The sequence below is a fragment of the Nuphar pumila genome, chromosome 14 (assembly GCF_984573655.1).
Source record: "Nuphar pumila chromosome 14, dmNupPumi1.hap1.1, whole genome shotgun sequence".
Lineage (NCBI taxonomy): Eukaryota > Viridiplantae > Streptophyta > Magnoliopsida > Nymphaeales > Nymphaeaceae > Nuphar > Nuphar pumila.
Window position 1 is genome coordinate 7,360,734 of NC_143262.1, and position 26,531 is coordinate 7,387,264.

The window sequence follows — 26,531 nt, forward strand, 5'->3', positions numbered from 1 at the left end:
TCTTCCGCTGCCTGTGTAATTATTATTTTTCTGCGTGTGAATCGATGGGCTTGACGTACGGATATCTTCCTGATTACACGTAACTATCTCGTCTTTTTCTTTCCCCATTTTGGGAATGGGTAGGGGTGAAATTGGATCGCTTTGTTCTGAATCAAACATTATCTTTGGATACATGATACGTCGTCATACATATCCTTAAATAAGATCCGAGCGTGTGATTCAGATTCATTTACGGATCGGCGTTTTATGTCAAATCCTATTGAATCTGGGTCAAATCCGATCTATTTATAGTTTTTAGCCTTCTTTTACCAGATCCAAAAGTACCGTCTACATTTGGGATCCAGATTAAATCCTACATCATCGGATCTCAATCAGATGTGATCTCAGATTCCGATCTATTGCATATACTGGATTTGGATTAATCAAGCACGATTCCATCCATATTGGATTCAGATCTCATCATTTGGCTTGATTTTGCCTACAGCCAAGGCTGTGTAAATTTGGAAATGAGTTGGGAAGTCTGGCTCGCCAACCGGTAAATGGACTTGACCCAACAGGAAACTGGAAAAGTAGTAGGGGAGAACATGGAGTTAAAACTGAATAAGGGGCCTAAGCCCGTCTGGTGCCCCAGGGTTTGGCCTAGAACATACCCTTAAGACTAGGGGTGTTAATGGGTCGGTTTTACCCAGACCCGACCCATACCAAACCCTATAGGGTCCGAGTATGGTGCTAAATAAGAAGACCTGAGTAAGACCCAGGTCCGGACCTGAAGGTCCAATTAATAAATGGACCCAGGTATAGTTTGTGAAATTTTATACCAGACCCGACCCATACCAAACCCTATAGGGTCCGAGTATGGTGCTAAATAAGAAGACCTGAGTAAGACCCAGGTCCGGACCTGAAGGTCCAATTAATAAATGGACCCAGGTATAGTTTGTGAAATTTTATACCAGACCCGGGCCTGACTCGAGTTTCGATTAAGACCCACAAATTTTCAATGTAAAAAAATATTATTTTACCGGGTATGGCCTGGGTTTGGTTCATGTAGTTCTTATCAGGTTCAAGTATGGTTTCTCTTATGGTGGGTTTGATTAGACCCAGATCTAGACCGGATACCATACTCTGGCTAGGTCTGGTTCTACCTAGGTCCGAACCAAACTCGACCTGTTGACACCCCTACTTAAGACAAGCCAAAGCTGGGGGATGCTGGGCCCAGGCCAATTGAGGCTATTAATATTTTTTGCATTTTTGGCTACTAGGGAATGCTAGTTTGGGATATTTGGGACGAGTTGTCAGATCTTGACGTTAAGCTAAAGGGGGTTGGGATGTAATTCATTATTGAGGAAATACGATTTGATGGAGGAGAGTCAAGGAAAGTAACGGTGGAAGGAGGATCAAGGAGAGCTTTAGTGAATGGAGCACTCTTTGATAAAGCACCTTGTATAAACATGAAGTGACCTCTTTTTGTTGGAATACGATGATATTTTGGATGAAAAATGTGACGCTAACATTGCACCACTTTTTGATGCTGCAAAATACTTAAGAAATTCAAACGATGTTAAGAAATTCACAAAAAGAGAATAGAGGGAGGACGAGAGATGATGGAAGAGAATAGAATCTTCAATAGATTTGCATGAAACCCTAGACATTTACTGAAAAAATATCATATGAATGATTGACACACTTGAATTAATGAATGCGATCGGCCCAAATTAAAGAAGATTCATAGTTACTTTGTGCATACCTACTAACATTCACACTACAACCTTACAAAGAAAGGGTCACAAGTATTAAAACATCACCTGCACAAACATCATTTAAAACAAGTTGAGAATCTCTTAAGAGAGATGCACATTAACTGACATACTCAAATTAAAGAATGAGATATGCATGTTTGTAAAAGAGATTTGCATTTACTTTGCAAGCATTTACTAACATTCATACTAATATCTTAAAAAAAGAGACTTGCAAGTACTAAAACATTATTTGTACAACATTTAACATCAACTCTAACAAACTTCAAATCTCACAAGAGAGATGCACACCCAAACAACAGCTAGTATTCCTAGTAAAAATGTGAATCCACTTTAGGTAGGAGATTCGCGGCATCCTGATAAGCAGGTCTACGTAAAACATGTGAAGGGTAAAATGGCCCAAAAAAGTTTGGATAGACAGAATTTTGGCGAATTAGTAAGCATTTGCATGAACTCGTCAAATTTAGTAGATAGTAGCATCTTGAACGCTGTCCAACTACAAAATGAACAGCACCCAAAAACCATTTTATAGAATGGGCCCCAAAAAGGTTTTTGATGACATTCACTTTCTAGATTAACGGCATCAATGTCAGAGAAACTGACAGCTGAAATTCATCTAAAAGACGAAGCTTTTGGTACATTTTTTAGTACCGTTCGGCATCCAAGGTGCCTTGCCCTGATCTGACCTCATTCAAACACTCTTTTAACTACAAAGGTCCAACTGGCTTTAGAGCAAGCGTGTCTTTGAAGTATAACTTATAAAAGCAGGTGGCTAAATGCAATAACAAAAACATTAGGCGGCTTCCCCTAACCGTTAAGTTAGGAGGCTCTTCGTAAATTACAATACAATTTGTAGACTGTATATCCGAGGCTTTGATATTACACAGAATTTATGGTTGGACATGAGAGGGCCAGACGTCCACGCTCGTTTAAAAATGAAAACCTCAACTGTTTCTTTGATCGGCAATTTCAGAAACATAAACCCATGAAAGCATTCTATCAATGCCCATGGCATTGCAGAGAGCAACTTGAACCAAACTCAAACCACGCTCACTGTTGTCCTAAACAGGGCCTACAATCTTATAAAAAGTTAAATTACCTTAAATTAAACAATCTTTGAATTCCAATACAGATGGAGACAAACATGATCATCCTTGCTCAGACCCTTGGAGCCAAGGGATATTGGTCTATATGCGACCCATACTCAAATGCACACTTGCTGTTCTACAACATACAAAAAAGGGACTCAACGATTCATTACAGAGAAAACTCAGTTTACAGGAATTGCCCAAAAGGAGGTTGGAACCAATGCAAAACTACAATTGTTCAATACATGGTGCATACCAAAAAACATAAAAAGCTCTCAATCACTATCATATCTTCTCGGAAAGATACAAATGCCTATTCCTCTCTTATTCCAAATAGATTTTCCTGGACAATTTTGCATGCTGGACGTCTGCATCAAAGAACTATCTCCGGCCGCTCGTTCCAGCTCGTGGTTTCCCTTTAACTTCTGCTTCCTGCATACCAAAAAGGTAAAATAAATCTCATATCTGAGCAAATGTTGATGGAAGCACACAACTCCATGAAAATTATGGGGACTACAAGATGCATGGTCATTATTGTAGAAAGCAAAGTCCCAGACATGGATCGCTGCTGCTTTGTATAATTCATACCCACTCAGGGCGATGGCAGTGCAAATTTACATGTATACATGTGCAGATCTCCTGGTAGTCTCTCTCTCTCTCTCTCACACACACACACACACACAACTGTAAGGGTTGACCTTCAATGTGCATAGAAGGAAGAAAGAACAGAAGATCTGTGATCCAACACACACAAACTAGGTATCGAAGAAGCAAATACTATAGCATTCTAAAATAGAAAAAGAATCATACTTGTGGCATATGGAGAAGAATGTATGTCTTGGCTGTTGAAGGATTGTAGTTTTCTGCACCCTTACTCCAGTCATAGCATACCTGTATGCATAATCAAACTAGTCATCCATCTTTCATTTAGCAACCAAGATGGTGCGGGTAACTTCCACAACTCACAAAAGGGTAACAAAATAGTAGTGATGATTATCCCATACACTCACAAAAGGGTAACAAAATAGAAGAATGTATGTCTTAGATGCTAAGATTAATGAAAATTATGTAAATTGAACCAAAAAACATATCTACATACTCCAAATCGCTTCAGTAGCAAGTTTCAGATGCAACCCCACCGTTTCGGCCTTCGAGTTTTTTTTTTCTTTGGCTTCATATAAGATATACCATCTTCAATTAAAAGCAGATTCAGTACTCGGCAGAGTACCTTGCAAAGTTACTTGGCCGAATGTCAGAATGTCATGCATCCCACCCTCCCCCCCTCTCTCTCTCTCCTCCATTGGGGATGTGTGACATCCATTGATCGGACCAAGTACCTTGCAAGGTATCCAACCGCTGGATCTGCTCTCTCTTCAGTTGGGAAAAAGGAAAAGAAATCACATACATAAGTAGAGTGTTCTTACTGTACATGAACATCACATCCATAGTCACCGATATTTTGAAAATATCATGATAATATTGGTATTATAAGCATTTATTATCAGCAATGTCATGATACCTTCAACATATTGCCAGAATTCAAAATAATTTATAATATCATGATATTTGTGTCATATTTTAAAAAAAATTATTTTTCATATTTTGGCCTACTTTTTTCTTTTGTATTTCAAAACCTTTTAAAACTTGTTTTTTTTTTATATATTTTTGCAAGAAAAATAATGCAAAACTTATTGTGTTCTTATTTTTTATATTTTTCAATTTCTAAAAAAATTGAGATTTTTTTGAGAAAACCACTTCTTGAAAAAAACATCAACGAGAATTTGCCTTGAACGATACTGGTGACTATGATCACATCAAACAGTAATAATGTTTGACAATAACCAACCAGATTTAATGGTGACTTAACACCTTTTTGGCACTTAATAGAAAGGACATGAAGACGATAGTTAAGACGCAAATATTTGTATTAACCATTGCACGACACTGTTAATGACAACATAGTCTCAACAAGGAATGTCTCAAGATAATTTTTGGTTTGTTTATGAACATGAAAATATCAGCATGTTTAGAAAGGTTAAAATAATTAAAAGATAAGCTTTAGTAAAAATTTCACAATAAAAAAAGTAATTATGAATTGAAAAATCAATAAAGTATATTAAACAATCATTAAGGTACCATAGCATTATCAAGATATTTTCAATTTGTGGATAGTTCCAAAGAGTGACATTTTGCCTACAAAACTCGGTTGCCAAAATATCAAGGCAATTTTGCGATTTACTCAAAATATCACTTCTATTAGTGACTGCATATGACGAGCTCACTTCTTGAAACTTATGCAGTCTAAACATAGGCAAGTGGCACTAAAAACTTTGCAAGCTAGTAAAATGACATCACTGGTATTAAGAAGTATCACTAACAAAAATTTATTAGCAGCTCGAGCTCCGGAACAAAGTCGTATCATCAGGATACAGCTTGGAATTATGTTTTCCTTTTTTGAGGAAAAGAAAAACTCTACAAATAAAGCTAGTTTTATCACTTAAGGTCATAAACAATTTTTGTTTTTCACAAATATTGGCATTAAAAACTCTTAAGAAACTCTTAAAGGTGACATCATGAGTCAGAAGGGCATTGATAGAGTCTACAGTCTACACAATGCATTTAATTACCATGGTTAAATGTTCCCGTGGTTCATCATTTATGTTGCACTTCAATTGTATGGTTAAATTAAAGATGCACCATGCCTGATAAAATCTTCAATTATTTATGAGAAGCAGCCCACTACAACCCAAGAAAATGCAACATGGAGAGCCTAAAGCACCATAGAGCGGTACAGCCTAAAAGATTAGGGATCACATCTTTCTGTTCAGTTCTTCAGTTGAAGAAATTTTACTCGTTACTTTCCGATTTCCAAAGGAAGATACCAAAATACTGAATCTGAATCATAGTCATCAATCCATATCTCACACTAATGTCAGCGAGGGCTTTCCATTAACAATTTAAAAGCAAGTGTTCTTAAGAAAAACTTTGGGTTTCTAAAATAAAAGTGGAAAATGGAAACATGAAGATAATTGGGGAAATGCTTCCAGAAAAACATAAGGATATTTTAATTATTGAAGTTTCATCAAGGTATTGTGATATTTTCGAGTTTTATTTGCCTTTGAGAAAATTTTTATAAACAAGATAAATTGAAGATACCACAAGTGCCAATAAGCTGACAAGAAAATAACAATAAAAGACCCAAACTTAAACTCCTATATGGCTATAAGAAGGGATAATCTAGACAAATTGCAAGACAAGACACATATAGGTTCACGAGCAAAGTTATAGCAGGAGTGTCTACTTACTGAATATGCAAATATTGAGCCGTCATAGTTGAAAGTGCTGCAAGGAATAGGCTGATTGCACCTTGCCATAGCCTGGACCAATGTCAATCTCAAATGAGCACCACACATATATTTTTTTCACCCATGTTGGTATTATGGTATCAACAAGCAAAAACTTATTTAATTTAGCTTTTCTTTAAACAGGATTTTCATGACAGATACATTAATCAGCAATCATTTTCACGGGCCAAGAACAGATACTCGATAAAAATGCCTCTGATGTTTGTAGTTTTATACCGTCTATCCACAACCTATTCATCTTCTTGCCTAACAATATATAATGATACCCTGAAAAACAGTTATCAAAACATTTTGTATCTCACTATTGCGAGGAATAAAATCTTCAAAAAAAGTAGATGATAAATTTACAAATATATATATATATATATATAATGTATGTATATGTATGTATGTATTCTAAATACACATCATTTGAAGAAGAAAACATTTCAGACATGCAATTTGCTACTCAGAAATCCCAACTTTGATCATAACAAAGGTTTCACAGATGATTTTTTGATAGACGCTAATGATAAAAGTGAGATACATAAAGGGGAAACATGCAGAGGAAACAAATATGGAAGAGATTTATGGATACACAAGATGTTTCCACCATGAAAATAGCATCCAAATGATGGTGGAAGTTCAAAATTAATGTGCATAATCAGTTGTAATTCTGTGCTTAAAAATCTAAAGAAACAAAGCGCTTGAAATGGTGGATCTTGGATCTCTCTCCCTATATATATACATATATCGTTGTGTAGTTCTTTCCTTGTGGGAGTGTGCATTTATTGGGTTAAACAACTGAGAAACAAAGAATGTTTTTTTTTTTTTGTGAATAACACCAGCAAAACCAAGCAAAAGGACTGGTCAGAAATATACCTTAAGCCTTTGTTTGCTGTCCTTGTCCCAGAAGTTGAATGCACCATCAGATCCAGCAGTAGCAAATGTATGGTGTACCTGCGGTAGTCATGCTCATGTAAGCAACAGCAACCAAAAAAAAAACTGAGCAACATTGACAATAAATTTCAGTAATTCAATTCCACCCATAACTTTTATTCTGGCATGCTAAAACAAGATGGAACATATGAGTAAACGATTTCCAAATTTAGGACAAAGGGACCTTGGTATATAAGAGGAAGAAAAGAATAATCATCAATTTTTTATAAGGAGATGACTAGCCATCATCCATTAAACTAAGCCAAGCAGTACCAAGTATGCTCAAAAGCATTCCAGTGTATATCAGATGATAGGGCTATAGAATATGAGAACTACTGTGTGAACTAGGCATTTTCAACAATTTTTTTGGCAAATTAAACCATGTAGATGTGTTTGGCATGGTGAATTTGCTAATAATCGACTGGTGGATCGTGTATTTGTGACAAAAAAGATGGTTTTTGGTTGTCTGAATATTTATGAAAATTCTGAGCCGTTGATTTTCAAGACTTAAAAAAATCCTGCTTATGCATCCTGATCAGATGATTCAAGAGCTGGTCCCTATAAGATCGAGCATGTAAATTGCATCAGTATGGTTAGATTCATGAGAAAATAACAAAAAAAACCATGAAAATCTTAGTGTATATGGTAGTTCTCATATTCTAGTAGCCCTCAGATGATATCACAAAAACTTGCCACCAACTCAATATGAAACCAATTGTATGAAAAAAAAATTGGAAAATCCAAAATTCGTAGATGAGCTTTGGTTTATTGAATCATGAGCTCTCCCTTAAAATTATTGGTACCAGCTGTACCGTCTATCAGTAGCGCTGGTTCACATTGCCATCTTATTAGTACTTTAGCAATGCCTATAGGTGATGACTAACAACCTAGTCCATCACCGTAGCAGTGAAACTGCCCACCGTCAAGCAAGAGATAGGCGCATAACAGTTTGAACTTTTAGGGTCAAATGCTCAGGTTCTAGCATGCCAAATGAAAATAAACAAAACTAAAATATCATGAAGGAATCAATGGCTGAGTAAGACCATGAAATTATGATAGGATACTAGCTGTCTTAGCATAAAAGCCTCAAAATCAAAGCACATAAAATGCTTAAAAAAAAACATTAATTTACAAGGAGAAAAGCTATGAACTTACTGGGTGAAAATTTAAGGAATTCACGGAGTATATTTCATTCCCTTCTCTATGACACTTGAAAGTAAAGTTTTTAGTCTGCTGTCCGTCATCCAGATGGTGAACGCCGACCCTTCCTTCAATCGAACCAACCTATCAAAACATTTCAACTCAGAAAAGATAAAGTCTGTGTTGTGTGCATTTACATGGGGTATACATGAAACGGAGTTGCACAATCAACAACCAAGCTGAAACACTAAAGCAATTAACATAAACTAAATTAAAGGAAGATAGAAAACATAAGAAAATATATATAATCTTAAGTAACAAAAATTCAGTCCAAAAATGTTTTCTTTGCCAGATTATATGGTCCATAGAACTTGATGTTTTGAAAATTGATTACACAGCTTGATAATGCAAAAGAAAAAAATTGGAATCATGTGAAATGTGAACATTTGGACCCGATCTCACATGTCTGAACTAAAGACTGAAACCACTTAAAACTTTCTTTTTTCTTCATTAAGATGGAGACTTGGTAACCACTTGAAACAAGTTTACATGTTATGCTAATATACGGATGATATGTACCAGGTCTCATGTACATGGGCACTTAATGCATTTTCTTGCATGTCTCTCTTCCTCGTTTACTTCATTTCTCACACTGCCCCAGCATATATGAGAATTCAAATGCTCAATGAAAGGGACTTGCTTGAGGCCTTACTCTTTTGGAAAGACGCCTCAACATCTCAAGAGGTGCCACATCATTCTAGAGGAATAAGGAGCCCTTTTCTAAAGATGTTGCTGTAGAAGGGGATAGATATCATCTTCAAAAGGTGAAGCTGAGAAGACATGCAACCTGCAGAGAGATTTGTAAAAGAATGGCAGCCAAGAGAATGAGGACATCCCACAGGATTAGGGTTCTCCTCTTCTTATATTAAGTTATTTTGATGTACAAAAATACCCTTGCTCAAATACAACATATATACTCTATTATAACTTGAAATACTAAAATACCCCTACTTGTGAACACGTCTATTCTTAACACTCCCCCTCAAACTGTGCATGGTTATAAACCATGGACAATTTGGTTTTTAGAAATCAATGCCTATTGACTGAAAAAGGTTTGGTAAATAAATCTGCAATTTGTTGCTCTATAGCTACAAACATAGGTTGAATCTCTTTATCCTTTGTTCTCTTGAACAAAGTGTTGATCTAATTTCACATGCTTCATTTTTTCATGTAGTACAGAATTAGTGAAAATAACAACTACACTTCGGTTGTCACAATAGAAGATTGATTTCACGATTCCCTGATGCATTGTTGTAAAGAGATGCCTAATCCACAAAACTTCTGCTGTAACTGCGGCCATGGCTCTATATTCCGCTTCTATACTAGATCTGGAGACAATTTTTTGCCTTTTGTTGGACCAAGAGACAAGATGTGTGCCAAAGTAGACCCCGTAGCCAGTCACCAACCTTCTGGTGGTTGGATCACCTGCCCAATCAACATCTAAGTATGCGAGAATAGTGATATCACTGTGAATAGACAACAACTTCACGCCCTCTATTATAAACCAAACCATCAGACAAAATACCTTTAATGTACCGTAAAATTCTCTTGAGAGTTTCCATGTGGCTTTATCTAAGCATATGCATGTATTGAGAAACTTGATTGACAACATAAATAAGGTCAGGTCTAGTGAAAGTCATATATTGTAGGGCTCCTACTATACTTCGGAATTTTTCTGGCTGCTCAAGCAACAAATCGCCATCTTGAGTTTCCTGTAATTTTACATATCGCTATCTTGAGTTTCCTGTAATTTTACATTTTGAGCCATGGGAGTTTTAACTGCATTGCAGCATCCCACTTTGCTGAAGAAGATCACGGACATACTTGGTCCACTTGAACACCCAAAAAATATGTGAGCAACCCTAGATCTTTCATGTAAAATCGATCACGTAATGCTCTTTTCAGCTCTTTGATCCTGAAGATGTCACTTTCAGTTATAACTATATCATCCACATAAACGCAAAATAGTAATATCTTTGTTGTCATGATGAACAAACAACGAATAATCACAATTACTTCTTGTGAAACCAAGGTGTCTAATCACATCACTAAAGATCTCAAATCAGGCTCTAGATGCTTGCGATACCTAGGAGGGTACTCTATATAAACTTTCTCATGTAGATTACCATGAAAAAAAGCATTCTTCACATCTAGCTGAAATAGAAGCTATTTGTAAGCAGTTGCAAGGGATACACTACCCTTATTATACTCATTCGAACAATGGGGCAGAAAGTCTCATCAAAATCCAGCCTGTGTTCTTGGGTGTATTCTTTAGTAACAAGGCGTGCTTTAAATTTCTCTATACTCCCATCGGACACATTTAATTTTGAACACCCATATGCAACCTACAATATTCTTTCACGGTGGTCGATCAACTACTGTCCATGTGTTTCATTCATGTAACACCTTAATTTCCTTATTCATCGCTTCCACCCAACGGGTTTTTTGACTAGTTGCTCCACAGGATTCATTCTCAAGTGTTGCAACGAACATAGTGAAGTCTAAGGAAATGACTCATATGTGACAAAATGATCTAGAGCATGTCTCACCCTTGAAGATTTCCTTATCTGTATAGGAGGGTCAACATCAGTGCTGATTTGATTTTCACCTGTACTGGGTTGTATACAGTTCAGTTCTGAATAGAATTAAATATGCACAACACCTCTTTCAGGTGCTGATTGATTGTGTCTGCTGTATATATTCTGAAACCGAGGGAACTCATGGTGTAACAGCAGATTAGAAGAAGAGTGAACATGTTCAGCTTGGGGCATCTGCGATGTGCTGGCTTGGCTATCGGTAGGCACGAGTATACGCTGCCTTTGGTCAGACTAATGTGTTGAAACGTTGTTTTCGTTGGCATAGGGATCATGGGAAGAAGGCTAAACGGCAGACAATTTATGCGACTGAATACAGTTAGAATTGATGTTGCAATTTCCCATCATGTTCTCATCAAAATAAATGATAAGTATACAAGAAACATTATTAAAGCATCTATAGCCCTTAAACTCGTCCTCGTAACCAACGAACTGGCAGGTTCTTGCTCTTGGAGCAAACTTGTCTCGAAGAGTCCTATGGATGTGAACATAACATATGCAACCCAAAACTTTAATGTGCGAATAATCTGTCTCTTTCTCAAACATCAAGGAATATGGTGTATGACCATTCAGATTTGTCAAAGGCATTCAGTTGATAAGAAAAGTGGCGGTATGAAATACCTATGTCCATAAATCAATCCTAAGGTTGGACTCGACCAACATAGTAAGGGCAATTTCAACTATATGTCGATGTTTACGCTCAACAACACCATTTTGTTCTGGTGTTCTAGGACTGCACATCTCATGCAAGATGCCATTATCATGAAAAAATTGTTTGAATGCACAGGATGTGTACTCACCACCACTAGGGGTGGCAATCGGGTCGGGTTGGCGGGTCAACATACCTCAACACGAACCCGACCCGTTTATTAAACGGGTCGGCTGTGGCAAACACGAACCCGACCCATTTATTAAACGGGTAATCCGACACGACACGGTTAACCCGTTTAATAAACGGGTCGGGTCGGGTAAACGGGTTGGCGGGCGGGTCAGGGTCGGGTAAACGGGTTGGCGGGTCGGGTTCGGGTAAACGGGTTGACCCGCCCGCCTAACCCGTTTATTAAACGGGTCAGCCAGGTTGGCGGGTTGGCATACCCCTAACACGAACCCACCCCGTTTAATAAACGGGTTAGGCGGGTCGACCCGTTTATGACACGAACCCGTTTAAGCCAAACCCGAACCCGGCTAAGAAGTGGGTTGGCGGGTTGTGTCAGATTTTACCACCCCTAACCACCACCATCACTCCTTAGGGTAAGGATTTTGTGGGAAAAATGGTTTTCAAAATAATTCTTAAAACGTTGGAAGGTATAAAGTACTTTATCCTTAGATTTAAGAAAGAAGATCCAAGTATATATGCCGAAATCATCTATAAAGATAACATAATATCGGAATTTAGAAAAAGAGAGAACAAGGACAAGTCGCTAGAGATCAGTATGAATCAACTCAAAGGGAAAATAAGATCTTTTATTAGATTTTTCAAAGGAAAGCTCACGGCTCTTACAAATTTGACAGAATGAACAAATGAATGAAGTTGTGGGAATCTTGTTTTTCAAGGGAACATGATTCTTATTACATAAAACACTGAGAAAATTGAAATTGCAATGTCTGAGTTTTCGATGCCACAACTCAGCCTCTTTATTTTGACTCTTAACAACAAACATAAAAACTGGACTAAAGGATGATGATGATGACGAAGGATAAGATTCACTGATGACATAGAGATTCCCGTATCTCCTTCCCTCAGCGAACATTCGATTCATATGAAGGTCTTTCATAGAAACAAAAGACGGGGTAAAGGAAATTTAAGATTTAGACTGATCACAGAATTGAGCAACTGAAATGAGATCACATTTAATACAAGGAATAAGAAAAGTGTTTGGGAGATGCATAATGCCAGTGACTATTTGACCCATGCCATGATAAGGAACTGCATTAAGAAGCTTACTTAAATCACCAGTCATATGATGTGCAGCCCTAGAATCAAGGTACCAAGTGTCAGAATGCTGCCCATGTGATGCCCCTGATGTGCTGCTCATTGATGTCCATGGAGAAAATGAATTGACAGGTGTTGCCCAGGTATTTGCAAGAGGATTTTTGTTCACACTTAAGTTGTGGAAACCAGCACTCAGAGTGTCAAGATAGTGGGCTCCGACTTGAGGAGAATAGGATGCTGTTTGGGATCGATGAGTGACATATTCAGGACCCATATATGATGGTGCACGTGGTCTTGGAGAAGAAGGAAGACCAGCAACTGCTAAGGCTCTGAAACGTGAAGGAATGAGAACTGTAGGCAGACGATAGGAAGGCACGTACCTCCAATAACAATCAGAACTAGTACGACCACGTTTCCCGCACATATGACACGTGAGGCCATTTGGTTTGGGACTTGAGGGAGTAGGTAGGACACCTAAGGCACACCCATATTGTTTGCCTCTACCTTTACCTGATCTTGGTGGTCTTGGTGTGGCATGCCCGGTGAAAAGAACTTCATGCTGAGAAGACGTTGGTTCCTTGTTGATATTGGCTGATATGTGAAACATCCCTTCATGTTCCAGAAGTTTGTTGTGAAGCTGATCAAAGTTTGGTCGGGGACTTATGCCATTATACATGGTAACAAACATGTCATATTCAGGTCCTGATCCCCTAATGGTCTTCATGCAAATATCCTCATCAGATATGGGAGATCCAACAACAACTAATTGATCTGTGATAGATTTGATTCGATTAAGATATTTAATAACATGAGAATCCCCATGTTTCAGTTCAACAAATTCTCCTTTCAAATGATAGATCTTTGGGGAAGAAATCCTCTTGAACCAATGATGAAGTGTGAGCCACAACTCGCATGTTGAAACCTACAATAAGACTTCCTTTAATAAAGTTGCTATAATAAAGATGACAGCAGATTGATCATTCTTTTTCTATGCAGAATACGTTGAATTCTTTGTAGTCGATTGCCCTTCTTTTGCATCCGAGGTCGCAACACATTCATCAGCAGGCATAAGAAGAGTCCCATTAAGATGCCCCAGCAAATCAAGACTGCTAATGAACGATATAATCTGCTTTTTCTAGGTTATAAAGTTCAAGGAGCCAAGTTTGTTAGAAACAAGCTGATTAAGGAATGAAGAATTGATGTTGGAATTTTGCCAAGACATTGTAACACAGGGTGATTGAAGGAAAAATAACCAAAGAAATAATCTGATCAAAAGTAAACAAATGAATAAAATTAGAAAATGGCGAAAGAGAGAAAGTAGGAATGACGTTAGCAATGGCGGCTGCCTTTTTTTTTTAATCACGGTCCTTTTTTTTTTGATAAAGTCATTCCTTTTCCTTTTTGGAACGATAGTGCTGCCTTTCAAGAATATGGACTCAGATATGATTAGAGTGAGATCAGATCTGATATGGACTCAAATCTAATTAGAGTCTGATTGGATCTGGTTATGATTCAGAACTGATTAGGGTGAACAGGGTAAAGTAGGAAAACACAAACAAAGCAGAAATCAGACCTGATATGAATCAGATCTGATCAGAAACAGAAATCAGACCTGATATGAATCAGATCTTATTAGAAATGAACAGATTCGACTTATGATTTCGATCTGATCAAGAAAAACAAGTTTAGGACTTTACAGGAAAGGACACTATCAGATTTGGAATGGATTGGTTCAGATCTGATTGGATGAATAAAGAAGAAAAGGATTTAGGAGAGGAAAATGATTTAACTTATCTGAAAGAAGTAGATGTTCATCAGCAGTTTCTGATTTGATGAGGGCTTATACTCGAACCTGCTCTGATACCATGAGAAGACGTGCAACCCGCAGAGAGATTTGCAATAGAATGGCACCTAAGAGAATGAGAGGACGTCCCACATGATTAGGGTTCTCTTCTTATATTAAGTTATTTTGATGTACAAAAATACCCTTGCTCAAATACAACAAATACAGGTATACTCTGATATAACTTGAAAGACTAAAATACCCCTACTTGTGAACACGTCTATTCTTAACAGAAGCAGTGCTCCCCTTTGGAGGCAGAGCCTCTCAATTTTTTTTCATCTTATTGTTTGTCCATGTCTCTCTCACTAAGAGCTACATAAAGCTCGTCCAAAGACCATGAGATGTTATGCATAACAAAAGTGCAAATTTTCATAGAAAAACAAAATAAAAAATACACAAAAAATAGCATGACTTTGGGCGACTTAATTTATCAATGAGTTTTTCAAGCACTTTGCCAAAACCCAAAAATTATAAATAGAAGAGTAGGATCCTATCTCAAAAATCAGAAAATTGAAAATCCCAATGAAAATCATGCTAAATTAAGATTATCACTTTATGCCCTATATTAAATATATTGAGATTTTCCTTGGCAAGAAAATCCAAAAAAGAGATTGGGATTGTGTTATTCCTATGCAAAATGGATACGGACACTGGAACAAGATATGGAACAGGTACGGGTCGTACGAACAACAATTTTCAAAAAATATGATTTGGGTATATATATATATGGAAATGAAAACCTCCCCAATGGAAAACCCTCCCAAACCTCCCCAATGAATGTTTTATTGGATTTTTGGTATTTTTTTCAAAATTCTGACCGTACAAATGTGATCTATATGCTTGTTTTTATAAGAATCAGTTCTTGCAGCATTTGATTCGGATGCATGGATAGGTTTTTATAAGTTTCAAAATCAACGACGCATAATTTTCATAAAGTTTTGAGGCTCCAGATACCATTTTTTCTATCCAAAATTCATGATGCAAGTGTCGATTTATAGTAAATCAATCATGCTGAACACATCTATATGGACAGAATTATGAAAAAAACACAAAAAAATTCCACTGGGGAGGTTTTCATTCCCCTATATATAAGTTTATGGTAATGAGGATAGAGGTGTAATGGATCCAAGTGATCATGTCAGGAGTTACAAACTTTATCCACATTTGAGTCCATATATGAATCTGGTCCAATCTAAACAATGCAAATTAATTTTTTTCATTTTTTCTTTGATACATATCTCAAAGTATGTTGGATATAGGTGGATGTTGATGGTCTGGATCTATTCTAGATAATATTTGATCCACTCAATTTGTTAAAATCTTGGATTTTAAACCTATACTAATAGGTGACAGCAAAGAGAAATGCCTTATAAGTTTTTTATTTTTAGTATCATATCAATGGGAACAAGAGAAGGGCTCTCCCTACTCTTCTTTTGGTAAAAAAGTGCTGCCTACTCATGGGCTTGGCATAAATTTTAAATTAATTTTTGTCTTTAGTCCCATCAGTGGAAAAAAGAGGCATGCCTGCTCTTATTGTACAAAAAGGAGGCCTACTCTTGTAGGCTTTGTAGCTACTGCTGGCCACATGGATCAAGTACAAATTTATTTTTTTTGGGTTTGATGTCTTTATGTTTGACTGAGTATTTGACCTAAAATGATCAAATAAAACATGATGATAGACTAGTAGGGATTTGTCGCCTTATTCGATAGATTTTTTTTGCATTTGGTTGAAAAGAAAATGGGTGGGACACGATCAAACTGTGTTGGATACAGTTTTGACTGTATCCCACCTGTATCGGGCCCATATCCGAACCGACCTGTCCAGCAAGGATACAAAGGCAAAATAGCCATATCCCTATGACATAGGTTATTCCCAAGCACATATAGTTCAACAAGCATACTTTTATGTCCTCAAACCAAAGTCGAGGAAGTTGAAGCAGAACTCACTGGAATGGCAAGTTGATTGTGGACTTTCTTGCGGAAGATGCACAAACCTAGCCATTTCAGAAAATTGTACAAAAACACTTCTCTCTATCCACAAATTGCTCAATCCAATTTTTTGACCAACAATTCATATGCATCCAAGGACAATTTGCAACTTGAAAGGCAGAACCAGAATCTTGACTGAGATAATTCCTGTGACTATTTATTCTTTTCTTGTCTTAAGTAATCACCAAAAATATATAATAAGACAATGCTACATGCCTAACATGGCTAGGCATGCATCATGATTACCAAGAGCAAGAGATCTGTTGTCTCAATTTGTGAAAAATATCACAGCTCCCAACCTAGTCTGATTCCTTTCCTTCTGTCTAGCTTTCAAGCTCAATCGGATGGTGTAGCAGATGAAACAAATGTTCAAGCGGGTACAGAAGATTAGAACAATTTGCACATGCGCACACACACAGATGGGGGGATCAAACCGAAAGTTTACTACCCCATTCAAACCGCAAAATTGCATAATAAACAATAAAACACATGGGTAAAAACAATTACCAAAAATCCTTGTTTGTCAGGAAATGCAGCAATACATCTAGTTTGATATTTGAGAGGTGATGTGATCCTCTTAAATTCAGCCTACACAAAATACGAAGAAAAGAATTATTCTCTGAAGAAACATAAGTAGAAAAACAGAAACAGGAACAGCAAGATGCAGGAAGATGCAGAACACGCAAGACAACAACCAAACAATGAAATTGAGAAATAAATTTTAAAAATCAGTTTCCACATGAAATTTTCTTGCAACTCTTTGGAGAGCAAAAAAACTAAAATATTAAGAAAAAAAAAATCTTTTCCCATAAAAAAGAATCTCATGAATTATCATGAAAATATTGCAATAAAATGAAATAGGCCAAGAAAATGAATATACAGAGTGAAGGGGAGGGTTTTTTGCTTTTGGCATTCTAGTAAATCCAATAAATGCATGAAATTTGTTTCCTATAAGACAAGGTGACTGTGTCTGTATGTTGAGAGAAATTATTACAATCACATCAAACTCCAAACAATCCAACAAGCAAAATCATCTACAGCAAAGAACTAAGAATCCCCATTGTCGAATCAGGCTGAGGGAAGAACATTTCCAAATAAAGCAAGGTCAACAAAGTAAATGCATAAAAACAGGATAATATAGGTCCTCAATTGAAACAACTGGATGGTCAGGATCACGACACAATGACTTTGAATGGCTAGAGGAAAAATGTTTAACAGAAATTCTTCCAAGACAAAGTGAAAGATAAGGGCCCATTTGTTTCAACGAGTGGGTGGGAATGCCCTTCTGATGGGAGATGGAAAGCTCTCTGAATAGTAATTGGGATACGCCTTTTCCAGCAGTGGTCCCCTTTCCCCCACTAACAGATGGGAAAAACAATTGGGTTCTAAGTGTGAGAATTTTTTTTAATAATGAGAAACTACCACTATGGTTGACGTTCAGTTATGGGCAAAGACGTGCCATGTTTACTGTGGCCCAGTTTTGGTGTCTACACTCTACAGTGCAAAATTCCATGAGTACTCCTATTAAAACATTATTTTATATTTCCTCTTTATATATATATATATATATTGGTGTGTTATTTAACACACAAAACTATTTGAGTATGAATCACTTTCTTTTCATAATTTTTAGACTTTTTTGTAGATCGGACCTTATGGATGTGATCTGCAAGGTTTATTGAGCAGAAGATGAATTTTGAATCATGTGATTGTAACATGTAAGCAGGTCTTTTAAGAGCTTAAAAAATCAAAGGCCCACAATCTAAAATTTCATGATTCAAAAGATCATATTTTTAGATTGAAGCAATATGATCTCAGGTTTGATCCTTATCAAACAAACCATGCTGAAACAAATCGATATGGTCAGATTGAGTCAATAAAGATTGGACCTGTATCTCTCTCTCTCTCTCTCTCTATATATATATATATTTATTTATTTAGTTTGTACACTAGGGTCTTTTTATTTTTTATTTTTTCTGTGTATTTTTGCTTCCCATTAAAGGCATTAATGTAATTTGGCAGTTAGCTGTTAGAGTATCCAAACAGCTAGCTATACTAGCCATTAGGATGCTCTAATGGCTAGTAGTCCTCCTTTTTGTAAAAATATCGGACTGAGTCCCTCTTGTACACTATGCATGTTTTGTGAATTTGTTATTTTTATGAGTGCTCTCTTGTGCCCTTAGGGCGTGTTCGATAGCGCATCGCGCAGGATGCTGCGGAACGGCATCACCATCAAACAGTGGATGCGCAGAACTGCATCTGTGGAACGGTGTTTCACCGTTCCACTCTCATGTTACACTGGGAATAGGGACAACAGTTACATTCAAAAAGAAAAATTATTGGACAGGCCATTCATTTCGTCTCCCCCTCCCCTCTCTGTGAGTCTCCCCCGACACCGACTGCCCCTCCTCTGTGAGCCTCCCCCTGATGCCGGCCCTCTGACGTCCTTCCGGCGAGAATTAGGCGGCCTTCACAGGTCTGTGTGTGTCTCCCTCTTTGTGGTTCAATTAAGAAGGGCTAGGATGTGGGATTCGTTTTTCTTGTAGATTAATGTTGAGATTTGGGGCTCTCATGTATGAGCAAGTTCATTTTTTAATGAATGAATGTATGAGTAGGTTCATTATGAATATATGAATTGTTTGCACAACGTAAATCAAACGCTGGACACAAGGAACATAACTACTTGTCCAGTCAAAACAAACACTGGACAAAGTACAATTGTTACAGGAGCAGACATAACATGTGTTTTGTTTGTTGTATTCTACTATTCTGTCCAATCTTGGACAAGCAATCAAACACACCCTTAGCGGCATGTTGTTTGTGGCCTATTGTGGCCTTGTGCTTTTGGGACCTATTTTGTTACCGTTGGCTTCGACTTTGAAGCAAGGGATGCACACCTGGGTACGAGAACTCATGTTTTAAGAAAATATACAAAAATAAAAATTAGATTCAGAATTTGCAACAGGCTCAACACTAAAATTTGAGTGCTTTTCATATGCAAATCAGATAGGTAAAAAATCAGCCGCTATATCTGCCATGATTGCAGGGATTTATTATATAACTGAACGTAGAGCTCTCTAATTCAGGTTTTGACCCTACATCTCTTTGTGATCAGATTCTTAATTTGAACCTTACAAAACATAACTAAACTTGAATGAACCATGATCACTGAAAAGTTGTAGTTCAAATTCTAGATCACAGACAAATGGAAGATAACTTCATCAAATTAAAAAAAATATGAAAAACAATTCAATTCCTGAAGAGGCTAGAAGAAAAGAGGGTGCTAGTCTCCTAAGCAAAAATAGCAAAAGCATGGGGCAATCATGAGTTACTGCTATGTGGCATAAGCAAACTGACTCGTCCAGTAACTGCAAAACCAAAAATCCAGATGCACTACCCCAAAAAAATTCAAACCATAGAAAAAACAAAACTAAAATCTGCATGTTGCATGAAACTAACTCCTTATTCAAAATACTACCACCACCACAAATCTAAACTCTAAGATATTAGATGATCACCTGTGGATTTTGCAAATTGAAAACGACAATATTTCTATCTGCAGTACCAACGACCATCAAAGGATGTCGAACTGTAAGTGCATAGCAGCGGTCTGGAAGCTGCTGAGTGTGCACAGGAGTTGACTGCCTAGTGTCCCAATACCTGATCAACAAGAATAACCAACATGGTAACAATAGATGCAGAAAAGCACAAGTTCAAGAAAGTAACTTAAACCATAAAGCTCAAAAAGAACAGCAATTCTGGACTAAAAAAAGCTGACATTAAACATTCAATCTGGCAGCATATGCATGTCTAATTTAAATGGAGTAGATAACTACAAGAAATTCAGAAAAAACACACCAACCAAGCCATAGAAGATAAAAGGAGAAGATAAAAAAAAGTACATAATAATGAAATGAATATCACATCCAACTATCTCAGAAATGGTTAAAGGATATAAGTAAAGAACAAACTTTAACTGAATACAAAGAAGAGCTCCCGGATTTTTTACTTTTGACTTTCTTTCCTTTTTTGGGAAAGAAAATGAAACTTAAACTAATCAGAAATAATGAATGTTACAAAAACGAAGCATTTCCAAATCATGTTAAAAAAAAGAAAGATTAAATGCCAAAAGAGTGATATGGTATAGATGAAGTTGACGCCGCTAGGAGAAAATATAAACAAACCTGAATCAAGAAATGCAAAAGGAATGAAGATGGGAAAGTACATATAACTTCATTCAAGGCACAGAAGAGAAGCAGGCAGTCCTTTGATAAGTTTATTAATTTAGCTTCCTGGTCAACCACCACTCTTGTTGAGGCTTGTATAACGTAAGCCTTAAGCTGGGAGAAAGAGGTAATGAGTAGGAGGTGGCATCTAAGTAGAAAAGGTTAAAAATTTTAACATTGTGTTAAATAGAAAATCACTGATATGTAATTTTTAAAATTTACTATTTTCTTAAAAAAAATTCAAGATTTATTTTTTTATATCTTGGATATTATTGGAACAAGCTACATAGGTTATTTCTGAACTGTTACTCTTCATATCTACTATTGATATTCGAGATGCTATCACTGTCTTCCAACAGCAGACGAGTAACCTGTTCTTCATCTTGTGCAAGAAAGAGAAGAGCTTAAAGTAGACCTGCAAAATGCGATTGGCAGGTTTTCGCCTCTAAACTTGTTGTCATACATGAATCCAAATGATGATAGATGGCATCCTGTTTTTTTTTTCACTGCCCATTGTTTTAAATGTGAAGCCGCTGGTTGTACATAGTATCTCCAAAATAAACTTATCATTGCTTAAATGGTTGTCTCATCCGTATGGAGCACTACCATATGGATAAATGGCACCATCATTTGTGGAGATGGTAGCGAGTTTGTTTAAATATTTGAGCTGTTAACATTGAGACAAGAAAAATGATCGCCTTACATGAGATTTTTTTTTCTTTTTACATTGGCAACAAAAGCATACCCTCAAAGACTGCATAATTAGAAGTAAATGTGATGCAATTATGTGCAGTTTCCTACGAAAAGGATACAAAATTTGCAGCATAGAACAATGAAGGTAGGTTACATAAGCAACACAAAGAGCACATCAATCAGATGATAATTTATTAAATAAAAAGCCAACAAACGTATCATGCCTGATAGTTTTGTCCCAGCTCCCAGTAACAAGAACATTCATTTCTGGAATCCATGCTATTTCTTTAATAGGAGCATCATGCATGGCAACTGTCGTTGCCTGCCCACCAGCCATGAGTGGCCACATTTTGGCTTGCTTATCACAACCTGCTGAAAACACAGTGGTCCCATCGTCTTTCCAAGCCGAACAAAGAACCTATCATGAAGGCCAAAAACTATTAAGATAACGCTCATTCTTATAAATGCAAAATTTGCAACACCCAACCAACTAAATTCCATAAGAGTAACATACCGGATGATCATGTGAGATTGATGCTTTTGGCACACTGCCTCCACTCGTGTTTACCTCCCAACATCTTACCTGGTAAATTTTCATTGCTAACCCAAAGCATTAAAAAAATTGAACATCATAACATGCTTTGCAAAAGAAGACAGCAATGGTTCAACCAGTTATGAAACAAAAAGAGGGAGAAAAAAAAAAGAAAAACACCTGGTTGTCCCAAGAGGTAGCAACAAGGAAATTGCCTTTAGGACTGAAGCTAAGGCTGGAAACACCATCTGTTGGGGGCTGCAGTACCTGAAACAGAAAGAAGATATTGATTTAAAAAAAAAAAACCAGTTCTGGACAAATGAACTTTCAGCATATGCCGCGATAATTTGACTGGAAGTCACAGGAACTTAGACAACAAGCCTTTAGCGTCCTTCCAGTGATAATTTGTTTGGAACACAGGCTGTTTATCAAATCTAAAAAGTACAAACAAGGAAGCCACAAACAGGATTTTGACCAAGTATTTATGGAGCCCGCCTCCCCAGTATCCAGTCATCACCAACCAACTCGAAAATCATAAAGAACATTAGCTAATAAGTGTATCATGTTCATATGTACTTCATAAAACACTCTCATATTCCTTCTTTTGTTAGGTTTTAACAGGCTTCGAAGAAAATTGCAATCTTGCATCCCTTCTAAATCCAGAAAAGACCCTTTCCCATTATCGTATAATGTCTCTATTCGTCAAACCTGAACCCTATTGCAGTCTTCGAACTACATTGTCTTTCCTCCGGTACTTTTCCATAAAAAAACAGTGATAAGTAAAAGATGAAATTAAAGGAATCAATCGATGAACGAAGAAAATCACAGAATAATACAAAGAGAGATAAATCTCTTACCTCGAAGGACTTGTTTGGATTGACCGGGTTAGTACCCGTACTCAAACCGGCAGACATCCCCGCTAATCTTCCACTCTCCCAATCAAATCAGAAAACCTAAGCAAAAACAAGAGAAACCACAATTCATACGAAATTCAACCTAAAAATCACAATACGCAAAACCAAACGGGTTTGATCGAGAAGAGAAAGAAAAGAAGGATTAGAGAAATCATAAGGCCCAAAAACATGCAAGAAATCAGGTTAAAATACCTCGAAATTATGGAAAGGAGAAAGTAGAGAGTGAATCTGGATATTCTTATTCTTACTTTTGATTGATTGAGAGTGAGAGTGATAGGAAGGAGGGAAGGGAAGGGAGGGGGCGTTATATATATATATATATATATATATATATATATATATATATATATATATATATATATATATATATATATAGAGAGAGAGAGAGCCGAAAGTAATTCAACATTACCACTCATGAAGATCAACAAAATGTTGAACCCATGAACTGAACAAGAACAAAATCCAAAACAAATAAAGAAAGCACAAGAGAAAAGAACATTAAACAGATAAAATGGGCTCACGCCATAGCCGCGTGCCCAGATTGTAACAAAGGATAGGTAGCATCAGCAGGAGGGAGTGGAAGATCACTAAGATGCATACGCAAGATCGCATAAACATCTACCAAAATTTTATGCACCAGGTTTTGAATGTTAACTCGAATATGACGAAAATGAGCATCGTTACGCGCCATCCAAACAAACCACCAAGAGGTAAGCAACCACGTCCGCCAGATGAACCTCCACCTCTTGCTGCGCCTAATACAAACCGGCCCCAATATCAGATCTAGCGCAAATGACTCCTCCTTAACAAATACTTCCGGATGCCTCCAGGTTCTACTAAAGATTTCCATAAATATTGGGCAAGACCAGAACAAGTGAAACGTAGATTCTTCTGCAGCTTGACAAAGCACGCACCAACTCGGCAGTTGAATGCCCCACTTCTTTAAATTACTGTGGGTCTGGATCCTATCATGCAAAATTAACCAAGCCAGGACTCGCGAACGGGGGGAAGGACCCTTCGCCCAAAGCACATCCTCGGGCAACCAATCAGCCCCTGGCGGTAGCAACGATCTATAGACTTTCTTGGTGAGAAACTCTCCACTTGGAGCCAACGCCCACTGCAACCACTGACCAAAATTTCCGGAGACCTCAAAATGGTCTCTAAAGCAGGCTAAAGCCCTCAACCACGATTTACGCAAGTGCGAGAGCGCCAAACCTCGGGTTCCCAGACGAACCGGAATAAGAGTTGGATCCCCATATTTAGCAAGAAGAAAACTAGCACAAGGGTTATCCGGTTGGTGGGCCAACCAACATTGCTTGGCGACAAGAACAATGCTTCGCAGTCTGGGCACCGGGATGCCTAAACCACCCATACGCCGAGGTAGAACCACCGAACGCCAACCAATCAAGTGACGCTTACCTGTGAGTTTACACCCAGACCAAAGAAAGTCTGCCAGCAAGCGCGTCAGCTGCTTCTCTACTCCCACAGGCATCACAAACAGAGACATGAAAAATTCTGGAATAGTTGAAAGAACATGTCTGACTAAGGTTAGACGTCCAGCGCTAGAGAGATAAGACGACTGCCACGAAAGCAATTTGCGCTTCACTTTTTGAAGCGTCGGAGCCCAAGCAGCTGAAGATAGAGGCTTCACTTGTAACGGCAAGCCAAGGTACATAATAGGCAAGTTAGAAGTAGTGCAATTAAAAATTCTCTTTCCAGCTGCAAGCATATTGGCATTAACATTGAACATGGTAATAGAGCATTTGGTCTCATTTAGAGAAAGCCCAGACATGGAGAGAAAGAACTGAATGATAAGCTTGAACCTGAGCATCTGTTGAACATTTGCACGACAAAAAATGATCATATCATCAGCATAAGTAAGAATATGACCCGGGAAGTCAGAAACCTGCAAAGGATCAATGAAACCCGATACAACAGCCCGCTTAAGCAAGACCACAAGACCCTCAGCAACTGCATTGAACAACAAAGGTGATAGGGGGCACCCTTGCCGCAAACCCCGCCCTAGCTTGAACCGGTCTCCTCTAATACCATTGATATTTAACATGGCCTGGGCATTTGAGACCAACTCTCTCACCCAACCAGAAAAACGACGACCAATACCGAAATTTGCTAACATTTGAAATAAGAATGACCAATGCACAGAGTCAAAAGCTTTATGAAAGTCTAATTTAAGGACAAAGTAAGGTTGACCGCTATGCTGCAAGGAATGGACCACCTCGGACGCCATGATGAACGAGTGCTGGACCCTCTTATTACGGATAAAGGCGAACTGAGAGTCTGAAAAAATCTGGTTAGCCACCGATTTCAACCTATTCGCCAAAACTTTGGCAAACATCCGATAGAGAGCACTCATAACTGAGATAGGTCGGAATCGAGAAATATCATTGGCCTCATCATCTTTCGGAATGAGCGAAATAATAGCAACATGCAAATGATAAGGCAGTCTGGAGTTACGATGAAACTCATCGAACATACTCACCACGTCTGATTTAACACAGTCCCAAAAGATTCTAAAAAAGTCGACATGAAACCCGTCAATGCCAGGCGCTTTCCAACCCGACAGATCCTTAATGGCCGAAAAAATCTCATCTTCAGAGAACCTTCTTTGCATATATCTGGCTTGCTCAAGCTGAATTGAGCCAACTAGGAAATTACCAAAGACACCCTCCGCAGTTAACGAAGCAGAATATAAGTCCTTAAAGTATAGCGAGACTGCCGGATTAACGTGCTGATTGAGATAAGAAACACCCTCAATGGAGATAGAAGGAACAACCTTCCTCCTATGACGATGGGAAGCATATGAGTGAAAAAATTTAGTGTTGCCATCACCAGCCGCAAGCCATTTCACCCTAGACCTTTGCTTCCAACGAATTTCCTCTTTGATCCTCCAGTTTTTCAAGAGCATGGTTAATTCTAAGGACCTGGCCTGAAGATTGAGAAGTTGCAAATCAGAAAGAGAGTCAGGAGAAGACATAGACTGATACAACTGAGAAATCTCTTGATCCCATGCGGCTATTTGCTGAAATTTCTCCACCTTACGACTATGAAGCCAAGCTTTGATATCCTTAGCTAGACGAGAAAGCTTATTTTGAACACGTAGCGCGGCCCAATGCACATCAACAGTTTTGTTCCAAGAATTAGTAACAATCGTGAGAAAATCTGGCTCCTGAAGCCACCATTCTTCAAACGCAAAGCTCCTAGTGGGTTGAAAGTCATCTCCCCAATGAGTGATGATCTGCCCATGATCCGAGATAGAGGGAGCAAACAACACACACTTAACGTCGGGAATGAGGTCCAAAAAATTAGGTGTGACAAAGACCCTATCAAGGACCCTACAGCACGGACGGGACCGCATATTCGACCAAGAGAAGCGCTCCCCGGTTAAAGGAATAGGGTAGAGAGAATGACGGTGAACAAAGTCTTGGAAACCTCGCATAGAGGGATTGGGAATTACGAGGTTA

The 26,531-nt window shown here is 37.8% G+C and overlaps 1 protein-coding gene across 1 annotated transcript; it reads right to left on the reverse strand.

Annotated features, from left to right (window-relative positions):
- Nucleotides 1-2,861: 2,861 nt before the first annotated feature.
- On the reverse strand, nucleotides 2,862-23,330 carry LOC149816220 (protein RAE1-like). Its single transcript, XM_089987699.1, has 12 exons — nucleotides 23,242-23,330; nucleotides 22,993-23,088; nucleotides 22,316-22,402; nucleotides 22,118-22,186; nucleotides 21,828-22,021; nucleotides 20,203-20,344; nucleotides 17,192-17,272; nucleotides 8,281-8,409; nucleotides 7,069-7,146; nucleotides 6,148-6,219; nucleotides 3,653-3,733; nucleotides 2,862-3,274 (listed from the first exon to the last, which is right to left on the reverse strand). Exons 2-12 carry the CDS (start codon nucleotides 23,047-23,049, stop codon nucleotides 3,224-3,226), a joined length of 1,041 nt encoding a protein of 346 aa, XP_089843825.1. The 5' UTR covers nucleotides 23,050-23,088; nucleotides 23,242-23,330; the 3' UTR covers nucleotides 2,862-3,223.
- Between the last annotated feature and the right edge of the window lie 3,201 nt (nucleotides 23,331-26,531).